Source organism: Micrasema longulum, unplaced genomic scaffold (assembly GCF_059751315.1).
Source record: "Micrasema longulum isolate JH-2025_06_02 unplaced genomic scaffold, ASM5975131v1 h1tg002066l, whole genome shotgun sequence".
Classification (NCBI taxonomy): domain Eukaryota; kingdom Metazoa; phylum Arthropoda; class Insecta; order Trichoptera; family Brachycentridae; genus Micrasema; species Micrasema longulum.
In genome coordinates this window covers 222,393-234,889 of record NW_028279233.1, presented here as the reverse complement: position 1 = coordinate 234,889, position 12,497 = coordinate 222,393, and the positions used below count along the sequence as shown (strand labels likewise).

General features: G+C 32.7%; 1 protein-coding gene across 5 annotated transcripts in view; it reads left to right on the top strand.

Moving 5' to 3' along the window:
- The first annotated feature begins 1,965 nt into the window (after nucleotides 1–1,965).
- pyx (transient receptor potential channel pyrexia) overlaps nucleotides 1,966–12,497 on the top strand; it is a 28,542-nt gene continuing 18,010 nt past the window's right edge. For 2 of the 5 annotated variants that reach the window (XR_015824685.1, XM_088239103.1), the window contains exons 1-2: nucleotides 2,073–2,223; nucleotides 4,802–4,946. Coding sequence is in view for 3 of the 5 variants with exons in the window: in XM_088239103.1 (XP_088095229.1) it covers nucleotides 2,188–2,223; nucleotides 4,802–4,946 (181 nt within the window). In the remaining 2 variants the exon portion in view is untranslated. Of the gene's footprint in view, nucleotides 2,224–4,801; nucleotides 4,947–12,497 lie in introns of all 5 variants that reach the window. The other 3 variants (XR_015824684.1, XM_088239106.1, XM_088239104.1) reach the window with 2 other exon arrangements.

Sequence of the window (12,497 nt, the reverse complement as noted above, 5' to 3'; positions counted from 1 at the left end):
TTTCGGGATATAAAGTAGCATGTATCGATGTCGGTCCTCCAACTATCGCTATGCAAAAATCTACCATCTGTTAGTCTATTTTTATGAAAAAAATCACGTTATTCGGTTGCTCCATTGTGACGTGAAGGAAACACAAAGCGACAGACAAACACGCTTTCGCATTTATAATATTAGTATGGATTAGGAACTTATTTGTTATGAATGACTAAACAGGTGTGTTAGCTTTACATATTTATCTTAAATTTATTTTTAATAGCGATTTGTGACATTTTGATTGATGGAATAAACGTTATACAACATTTCTAAGCACCAAGGGCTTAATAAACTTAAATTTGTATTGAGTCCAATTTTAAAACACAGTATTTAATTTGAAAGAATCTGTTGTTTTTCGAAATTATCGTTATGAACCTGAGTAGAGCGGATGCACGTGCTCATTTTTATTTACACTTTTATTTATTTTACGTAAACGGCATTAATTACATTGAACATAAAACATGAAAAAATAATAAAATTGCAAGTGAAATGGAGTCAATGTTAAAAATCTCAAGTCTACAAAAAGTTCCGATACGTCGGTTGCGAAATAATAATGTGCTGTTCCTTGATCAACACAGCACAACCTATGGCTTACATGCACCAAAGTCCCAATTGTGTCGCATTGTAAACTCGACACAAGATCTGGACTTTTTGGTTTAAGTTTACAGCGATTTAAACAAGTACTAAATAAATAGTCCAGACCTTGTCTTGATGTCCCGCATGTTTGTCAATGCTTCTTTTCTTTTTTTAAAAATGTTTTTAACTATAATTTTATTGTAATATTTAAACTCTATAAATTGTATACATGGACAATGTCTGTTAATAAATAAATAAATAAATGACCAAATCCAACAAATACTTGAAGGCGGACATTTTAAAAGTGGGAATAATCGGCGCGCGCGCATGAGAAGTATGAGTGTAGAGGAAGCGAGAATCTCTTTGGTGCTACGGGGAAATGACGTGATGGTTTGTTTGTTTCAATGTTTAAGTGTTGTAAAATAAAAAATATGTTCATTTTAGTATGCCATAAGAATTAGATCGGTCTCCCCCCAGTCTGACGACGTCGGTCTCGACGAAACCCGGTCACTGGTAAACATTTTCAAATTGAGCGTGGTCAAAACTAAATATGTATTTACTAAATAAATAATATTTGACTTGGCAAATCAATGTCTAACGCAGATGGTAAAACCAGTACGAACTTAGTAAAGTCCTAGTACCAATCCTAATGTGTAGAAGTTGACACATCATCATCGCCATGATCTTATCCGCAACCAGTGGTGCATGGGGTACTGCATTGGTACTCCAATCGAAATATACCAGCGATCGTTTGTTACCCACATGTAGTAAAATAAACAATCTTACGCTTCAGGAGGCAGTCCCCGGGCGTTGAAATAATAATAATGAAAATACGGAAATTCAGTTCAATTCAGCGCTATGATTTTTTAAATTACTCCGCCTGTGACGTCACAAGTTCTCTACGGTGGGTTCTGCTGATTGGTGAATTGGCTTTCCGTAAACCGGAAATCTATCACAACACCCTATCATTGGTTCATTCACAAGAACTCGTGACGTCATTTTTACATGCATTTTCGAGAAACTTCGCCGGACAATTAAATGCTCTACTTTTTACCGCGAGTAAGATAATATTTTTTCATATCCAATTTCCCGTGACACTGAACTTCTTCATTCTGTCGAAAAGCGATCTCTTAGAGGAGCGAAAGATACTTATAATAAAAGACCATTTGCATTTTTTAGCACACTACAAAAAAAAATTTTCTTTGTCAATATAAACTCTAATTATCCGGATTAATGAGTAACAGATTTTATTGCTTTTGAAATATTATAGAATCACATTAAAAACTCACTTTAACATGGCCAGCAAAGTTAATTGGGCAATTAAATTAAAAACGTCTCCTTTATTTTTTGTTTCCTAAAAACGATCTGGATATTTGGCAACCCGCTGACCGGAGTACGGCGGAGTTCTACTGTATATGCGGTAGCGAAAATGTCATAAATATACTAAATCCGATTTTTTACTAGGCAGTATGTGAAAAATGTTAAAAATATTGCTGCGTGAAAATTTAGTGAAAAAGTGTAACTTCTGTAAAATGTGAAATCAGTGATGAAAAAAAATCGAAAGGAATAAAATACAAAATGAATTCAATGAAAATGGATTTTATAAAACAAGAGGTAAGATATTCATTTTTATTTCATCATTCTGAGTTTGTTTTTGAACACGGACATAAATATAACAGTGACAACTAAATTGTTTTTATATTATGCGAAATTTATGTGTGTAGTTGACGCATACATTCATGATTTTGATATTTTAAATATTGACTAAAGGGAGTTTATACAAAAAAATGAAGTGACCCATTGTAGCACAAGTTGAGCGCAAAGGTATGTAAATACGATAGCAAACTGATAAAGAATTATTAATAGACATAGTTACCCTTAAAGTAATAGTATGTATTCATTTCACAACGAATACAACATTTGTTTACATGGAATTTCGAAATAACTCGCCCAAACTTTCCTAAATTGAATTCGAATTCAGTCGACGACGAATCTCCCGACAAAGTGCACCAAAACAGTAGATATAATAAAATGAACGAACACGTGACGTTTTGTGATGGGCAACATAGTGAGAGTGAAGTTAGTATTTAAAAAATGGCCAAACGTTTAACAAAAAAAATTGCATCGTTTATAATAAAAATAAATATTAAATTTATTTGTCCCACTCCAAAGAAGAAACGGGCTCTTGTACCCAATTGGAGAAGAAAATTTTTGAAAATACTTATAAAAATATTACTCATGCAGGTTGACTGGAACTGAACCCGCTATAGCAAATTCGCATATAGGGGAGGTAATTTGCTAATTATTGGATCTTACTTTCCCTCGCTAATGTTTTTAAGTTTGGGAGATATGTCAATTTTTATACTTTGTTGAGATTTTTCCAAAATTTGACCTTCAAACATTTAGAACTTTTTTTATTATTTTGGTATTTTTTTATTATCTGTTGGTAGTCATACACATTTGTGATTAAACTACGTCGGAATTTCCCTCAAACGAGGGTTAAAAAATAAGATATTAATTACTCTAAAAAAAAAAGAAAGAACTAAAGAACTAACTTAGAGTAGAATAAATTATTGAAACACCGTAGTTTTTATATTTATTTCAGGTTGAATTTGATCGTAATGTTTTTTGAAAAGCGTAATAGGGTCAAAGCACCAGTAAATGACCACCCCCCAGTAAATGACCATCGGTTAATAAAACACAATATAATAAGAATTGCTACATGTGTCCAGTCAAAAAACTTTTAACACTAGAAACTATGACAAAAGCAGTAGGCGGACACATCTTTTGGTAAGAAACAAATTGATCAGTTCAGAACTGTGAGTTGTCAAAAGGTAATAGTGCGTCTTTCCGTTATTGTTCTGAGATTGATAGTGTTTTTATAAGGAAAGGTGTGATAAGTGTTTTATTTGATGCTATTTTTAATTTTTTTTATTTGTTTTGTCTTTAAATAGTACAAACATAATAAATGAATGTCCTAATATTAACTTATGGTGTAAATGTTTTAAGAATTTTTTTTCTCTCTCGCAAATATTCGTCCAGATGCACAAAAGTTCCCAGTGGCGTGTATGGGACTCTTTTTCCAGACCGCGGGTGGATACAAGTTTTTATTTCGTGTAATGTTTAAAAACAGACATTAAATTAGTTAAATTTAGCACATTTTGCTGCAGGGTAACCCAAATATCTTCTTTGGTGTTGTGAACTACGACCTCTGAAGGTAAAAACCATTTTTTATTTGTCATTTTCGGATAAATTTATTCATTAAAAATCTAAATTGACCGCGGCAGCTCCTGTGTATTGAATGCAATATCTATTACATTTCTTATGCAATTCTTTGAATATATCCATATTCTAATTTGTAATGTGTAAGGGTGTTTTTTAATGTAACTAAATCTGAGTATTATTTTTACTATGGTAGTAGTGGTCATTCACTGGTGATTCTGTTATTTTTTTTAGAGTAATATTAATTATAATACTCGTATTTCAATAAAAAGGTAAAAGTACTTAGAAAAATTAATGTGTTTTTTATTGTTTTATTTTATTTTGTACGCTTAAATAATAACATTTGTACCTTTAGTATAATCACAAATATTTATGAATACTAACAAATAAAAAAAAACTTTAGAATTCTGAATGTTTGAAGCTCAAATTTTGGAAAAATCTCAATAAAGTAAAAAAATTTACATATCTCCCAAACTATAAAACTTTAGGTAGGGAAAGTGAGATGCAATAAGCAAATGACCTCCTCTATGTGCGAATTTGCTATGGCGGGTTCAGTTCCAGTGACATGTATAAAACATTTTTATAAATCGTGTAGGCATGTTTTTATTGTTTATTTTAATTATGTTTTTCATATATTACTGAATTAAAATAAAATAAAAGATACTAAAATAACGATTTTAATTCTGACTTCGCGTGGGTGAAAATATCATAAAGGAAGGTTGCAAAACCAGCCTACCTCCTGGCATACTTTTACGGCAGTTTTGATTAAGTAGAAATTCATACGTAATGTTATGTATAATATGTCGATAAGGCACATCTTAAACACATGCCTCTAAGGAAGGAGCACGGGCACTTGGCATGGGTCACCCCGAGTGCAAATGGGGGAATATATATTTTGTTTATAAGAATATTCACACCAACAAAAATCTGTTCAGAATCCATAATAAAACAGCAACGATTATTTTTCTAGCAAGACGAGACAGATGAGCAAACTGACGTCACAACTATCATTATTGAAGAGGATGGGGAGAGCATCAGCAGCGAAGAGGATGGTGCAGGGGCAGACTGCATAGCTCGCAGCCGGTCTTGGCCGATGAGAGACATATGGCCTTCAGGTGAGATTAAGTCAATTTTCTTCTTATGAAAAGGTTTCCCTCGAGAGGTTTAATTTGGTCGTTTACTTTCTGCAAAACAGGTTTATTTTTCAGAGGTTGTGTTACAGATTCATGTAATGTTTGTTTTTCAGAAGAAGCCCTATCGATAAACGTAGAGTGTTTTTCTGTAGTTTATTCTTTATCGAGCAAACGCGGAGAAGTTTCCAAGGCCATAGTCGAGTATCCTGCCAGATCATCAGATAATAGTTAGAGCAGTTCGAAAGAACATATTTTTTGCAGAAAATATAAGCCTCGCAACAAGAAGCTCTAATCTAAAAAAAAAAGTTTGTGGCTACCATGGCACTTGTCACCGTCAGCGTCGTTTAACTGACAGTATTTTGGTCATAGTACAATGGTAAAAAAAAAACAAAACATCAATCAATTTGAAAAAAAAAACTATTGACATTACAGTCAAGTATCGGATATCAAGAGGTCATTAAGATATTTTGCAGTATTGAAAACTAAATGATTTACAGTATCTACTAAAAATCTTCGTTTGTTTGTAGTAGTAATTGAACAATCAGAAATTTTAAATTCGAATTTACCTCGATTATTTTTTAGGATAACATAGCAACATTGAATTTTAAAACTGGTTTGACATAATTGCTTAAAATCGGTGCTTGTTTTTGTGAGTTGGTAAAGTGCTTACATCACTCTGAAGAACATCTCGAGACTATGGATTGACACAAAACGCCTGCGCCTGGGCGTAACACGAGGATTTTTTTAAAAAATCAACGTAGTTCGAAATGAATAATACAAACGAAGACTTCTGACAAGGAACCAATGTCAATAGGTTGTGGTTAGTGAATAATAGCCGTTTACGGCATCCTGTGTTACTGATTAGTATTCAAACAAGGATTTTTATGGTAATGAAATCGCAGTTTCAGAATTTGCGGTCAGCAAACTATGCATAGAACGAGTAAAGAGCTAACGAAAAATTTTAAAAATAAATATTCGCGATCTTATGATTAGCTCAAATATTTCAATGTGGGGTCATTTTCTGGTAGCAATAAATCGTAGTAGACAATGGAAAGCAAGTTGTGGTAAAGCGTGTGTCAAACCTTCATCTCCGAGTCCACGATACTATGACGGGACCACAACCCATCACTCAATATTTAGCAATCATGCAGAAAAACTTTGGAATAAAGTAAGCTGTAAAATTAAGAATAAAAAGGTGTTAGCAGAAAAAATAGTGAATTATTACTCTACGATATAAGAGAGCAAGAAGATATAATACCTGATTGGAAAGTCACAGAACGCATGCTGTAAGCACTTTACATTACTATTGAAATGAAAGACGAGTAATATTCAAATCCACAATTTTGGAATAGTCAGTAATCAATTTCATCGCTCTCGCGACATCAAGATTGGACATCTACAAGATGCCTTGCAGATTTTGGGAAAGGAATAAAACCGGTCACTGGTTACTGCAAATTTTTGGACTTTTGCAACACTCGTATTTTATTTATCCAATAAATTACAATAAACTTCCACCAATAATTTTCACAAACAAACTTGAACACTTTAAATTCTATGCGAGTGTTTTGATGTAGTTAAAATGATTAAACGCTAAGAAAGTCTTACGAAGAAATGTGATTGAATGTATTAAAAAATATAATTTCAAAATTGATAATAAAACAGGTATTATAAATGAAAAATCTTAAGTAAAGATGAGGAATGAACTTAAATCGTATGGCAGAAAACAGGGTTACACGGCGTAGACTTTTTATATTACAGTATAATTTCTCGTAGGCAAGCTTGATTAAAACTTAAAATATTAGAAATCAAACACTGATTTGAGTCTACTGAACACTTTATTTTATTTTTACAAATATAAAAAATATAAAAACAAAAATTTTGTGACAATGGTTTCGCCTTGTTAGTCAATTATGATTAATGTACATGTACATTCATAAGATTATTTTTATTTTCTACTTAAGTACCTTGAATTATATAACTATATAAGGACATTAAATCCATTTAATCTGCACATTCGTTTGAAAATGCCCTAACAAGGCGAAATTTTTGTTTTTATATTATTTGTAAAAACAAAATAAAGTGTACAGTAGACTCAAATCAGTGTTTGATTTCTAATATTTTAAGTTGAAATATGGAGTTCTACAAAATAAACACCAAATCAATCAATAAGCTTGATATATACAAATAGCTTATTTTATTTGGATTCGTGATTTCCTTTTAAATCAAAATTCCAAACGAGATGTCGCTGGTAAAGCCATTTCCCAGAACTCGGGGGAAAATTAAATTGACTCTCGCGGCCTCATCCGCGGATACCCAGAACCAAACAAAACTTATGTAAACATATTCGTGTTCATAGATCAAAACTTCGCCTTCGGTTTGATTAGCTTCCAGAGGAGCAGATCTTAAAGGGAACCGGCTTATTATCCCATCGGAATGCTGGCCGTGCTGTTAAAATAGAGCTTTGTGTATGGCGCCAGTGAGAGTTTAGCAGTATTTAGCACGGTATTCTATGGATGTGGAGGGCGGATGGTCGCGTGGGCTGTATCATTCAACGGGGAATTCGGTGTTTACTTTGTCCTGACCGCACGCTATAGCTCAGGGGTCTTCAACCTTTTTGAAGTCAAGGGCCGAAAAACCTTGGTTTTTGTTGAGCGGGCCGCATACTAGGGCATACCATCACTCAATCACTTTTGGAACAATTGCTGGCATAGATATGTGGTTAAAAAAGTGACGTCTTTTTAGTGCATGATCTATGATATTAGGAAAATTTAAAACGGAGATGTATTTATTAATTTTTATTTGGGAAAAAAACAACAGTTTTTACATATATTGTATACAGAAAATAAGAATATATTTAAACGAAAATTGTGAAAACCGCCAATAATTTTTTTCCAGTGGTGTAAGCTATTGATTAAGTACATTATCGGTATCAAAATAAAATCAATTAACAATTAAGAAATGTTAGGCACTTAGAAGTTGCAAATAAAATAAAAATACATATATTTTTATACAATTATAAAAATAAAGTAAATTGAAACAGGATAAATTTAAATTTAAAGAACAAGAAAAGAAAAAAGCTATATAAAAATAATGTAAAAGGTACAAAAATATAATAATGAACATACGAGTATATATGTACATAATTACTGACATCGTAAAACTAAACAGGTGTACTGTCTATAAGGAATCTTCTATATTTCATATAGGATAGATGAAAAATGTCTGCCTGACCGGAGAGAACAGTATTATAATAATGACATGCTCTAAAGAAAAAGTCGCTTTTCCCTGAGTTAGCCCTAGGTACTGGCAAATTAAATGTAGTATGGAGTCTTGTTCTGTTGGGTACAAGATATTCCAAAGAACTTGTAAGTAAAGGGCAGTCTTCGACGTTGTTTACTAGTTTAAACAGGAATATTTGATCTGCAATCACTCTTCTATACTCCAGAGTTTGAATTGAAATTAATATGGAATATTTTGAATTGGATATAAATATTTTGAATATTGAATGTTTTGAATTGAATATTTTGAATAAAACTCGAGCAAACCTGCCAACACATTGCGATACGCGACACCTTTAATGTTCTTTCGATATCGCCTGCCAGTTATTCTACCCTCCTTGCAACTGTAACGCCACACATACTTTAGAAAAAGTTGCATTAACGATGGGCATAATACTTCTGCTGCAGCCTCCGTTCATTATTTTATGAATTCGCCCTCAGTAAATGGTTTTGACTTACGTCCTATTTTCTCTGAAATAATGCAGCTTACTTGATGGTACAGTGTGCCTATGTATTAAACAAAATTGTTTTATGGCATACGAATACGAATTACGAATACGAATACGAATTGGGCGCATTTCTGTAAGTACTTAACTATTTTGTTTTACTTTCTTATGATACATATGTATATTATACATAGATCAATAAATTTAATTTTGTCAGGTTATTGCCGGGCCGCCAAGGAAGCCACCACGGGTTGAAGACCTATGCTATAGCTGGTGGCGGATATTTTTACACCAGAGAAATCCAAATCACTGTGCTATCGTCAATCGGTCAACAATAGTTTATTGACGATATTCCGCAAATATCCTAACGGTACACGGTACAATGTACACCAATGAAAATGGTTCCCAATATGCATCATCATCGTAATTCCCTTTCTGCATCTAATGATGCATTCTCTCATTCTTCAAAAATTTGCTGACGTGATGACTTAATATTTATATTTTATGTTTACAGAGCTGGTAATCAGCTCTGAGTACTCATGCACGGTACATAGTACCCCAACGTGTTAACCGACATTCAATTATGGTGATTATCAACGGACAAAGGATTTTTCTATTTGACGTACATGTCTGATGATTCAGTATACAAACAGTTTGAGATAAAGTTAAGGAAAACAAAGAAAACGTAAACACGTCAATTACTTGAGAAACGGTCAAAAAGTTACAGTTTTGTATTTAGTCGAGTCATTCTAACTTAAAAATAGGCAGAATTCAGGTATGAACAATATTTTAAGTTTGTCAAAATGCATGACTTGATTCCCCCCACAGGGAGTTATTAAGATTAACATATTACAACAGGGATGGAGAACATTTTAGAAAAGGAATATGAAAGTCTAGGCATTAACAGGGCTTATGACCTGCCATTGGCTGGTTTTTTAATATTATTTTTTTATTGAATATTTTGTGTTTTTTTAACAATAAACATAATAATAAAACAGAGTATTAAAAAATAAAGCATAATTACATGGCAATGAAATACATATTAATAGAAAAATAGTAAACCTAAAAATCCCACAAAGGCATGGCCTGTTCGTGGGTATACAAAAAAATGTTAATGAATTTTTGCTTCTATAATAAATAATGGACAGTTATAATATTTTTGTGTAACACAAGAAGGAAAAAATAAAATATTATGTAAAACATAACATGGTATTTTTTATAGTAAGTTTTTATAGTTTAAGTGTTCACTTTAAAATCTGTGTAACATTCAACATTCTACCTATATTTGAACATCTATATTCCTTCGACCATTCCATCTGTTGACGTTTTTGAAGTTAAAGAGCTGAAACCTTTATTGTACTAAACCTTGTACTAAAGCTTTATTGTATTAAACCATTTAAACCGGTTAATGACAGGTCATAAGCCCCGTGGATGCCTAGACTAATATGTTCCCTTCTGAAAATGGTTCAAACTCAAAACATTGTTGATTTATTTTTAAAATTAAAAATTTTATATGCACACATTTTTTAATTTTTTATTCTTTTATATTTCATTTTTATTTAATTTAAATATCTTATAATCTATATCTAAGCACGTTCTCTACACGAAACTTCTGTGTAATAGTATTTAAAACGTAATACTTTTTTATTTTTTTTATTTTTACAATATTTTGAAGAGTAAAATGCACCGAGTTTTGTGTACATTAATAAATATATAAATAAATGTAGCACCGCTTATTTAAAGGTTTATAACAGTTTAATCAAGTCACAGTGAAAGGATTGTTAGACAATTTCAACACCAAGGGTTAGCAACACTACTTCCCTTTGATGGGAAAGGACGGCACAAAATATTTGTTCAGTTCATACCATGAGACATTGGAAAAGATGTAAAATTTAATTTACCAACCATTCTGCAAATTCTCTTATAGACAAGAATCTCGCAAGTATCACAAAAATCAACAGATAGATGAATTGAAGAAATATGGATGATCAAACATCGGCAAAATAGGTGTTAAACTACTACCTACTACTTCTACCATCACGCCATTTCCCCGTAGGGGTAGGCAGAGAGAGTGGACCGCCACACACGTCTATCCTGGCATACATTCCTAACATCTTGTCAAACATGCCCTTCGGTTCTGTCTGCTTTTGACATGACCAGACTTAAGATTTTAGTTTATCTGATCATGCCACGTCTTCCTTGGTCGTCCTCGTCTCACGTTACCGTTAATTATCGCCATATATACTTGTTTTACCATTGTTTCGTCGTCCATTCGTTCTACATGACCAAACCATCTCAGATACACTTTCTTAATCTTATCAATTGTACTTGTAGTGTTATTTATATATACGCCCAACGGGCATTATGGACACATTTATACAAAAAAAAATATTATAACAAAATTAGAAAGACTCAATGGTTTATAGTAGACTTTGTGGGAGTGGAAGCGGGAGAGAGGTGTTTATAATTGAATTTGATTCAGTGATCGTTTGAAAGAAGACAACTTGTTATCAAAGAAATTAATCAAGACTGGTATGTTTGTTGGCAGACCTAAGAATTCTGGGCATAGGGGAATGAAAACCATAGTTAGTTCTATGGTTATCGGTATGAAAGAGTAAGTTTTGTCTGAGGTTTCTAGTTGGGATATTTAATTTTATTGAGCTCATTAGTTCAGGCGCATCAAAGAGTGAGTTGAGAATTTTAATTTATCAATTGTACTTGACTCAGATTTACACTCTCGCCTGATTTCATCATTCGTAACCCTGTCAAGCATTTATTTTCCACACATTCGTCGAAGAGATCGCATTCCAACCGCGTTCACCTTCATCCTTCCTCTGCCAGTTCAGTTTACAGAGTGCCAGCGAGTGTTAAACAATGTGTAAAGTGGCCACTTAAACCAGCCGAGTCACCTTAAGCTAACCTTCTTAATAGGAGGTAAAATAAACTTGAATTATTATTGCGATGCGATATGTCGAAATCCTCCGCGCGGTTTCATAACACAAGTACTGGGAATTTCCGACACAAGAAAAGAGAAAGGAAATATTATGTATGCCTCCGATGTCAATTCTCTGTTCTGATCTTTCACGTTGCGTTGTTGCCTTGTATTTACTATTTTTGTTACTCTTTATGTGTAGAAATGTCCGTTTTAACGGACGGTCTATTATCAACGAGGCAGAAATAAAAAAACTATATGCTTTAGTTGATCCATCTGACGATGCCGAGGTCGCAAGAGCTATAATACCTAATACTACTGAACGAAAGTAATGAGGCCAAAATTTCGAATTTTTTGCAATCCCGATGCAACAAGAAGTCAAGTAATATTACATTTTTCTGTATGAAAAATAGAATATTTATATTTTAAAAATAAAAAAGGAGTATTATTATTGATTTATTTAACAGAAACATACAGTCTACAATGATTGAATGATATAAGTAACTAGCGGACCCGACAGACGTTGTCCAGCCCGAACGTTGGTTTGCCTGCTATTACCTCAGAAAAGACATTCATTCATTGATAAGTTGGTACCTAGATACTTGTTTATGATTGAATTCCAAAACTAAAAATTTTTAATATTGAATTTAAGTAGCTACTTGTTTATGCTTGAATTCCAAAACATAAGATAAATATTTTTTCAAATATGGCATGCTTTTTGCAAACGTCAAACTCCGGTCTTCTCACAAACAGAGGGGTGTACTTATGTACGAATACGATTTTTAAAAATGTATTGATTTAATATTATTTTAGTATTACCAAAACTCCAGTTAAATTAAATAAATGGGTAGAAATTATAAGGAATTTATATTCCTTA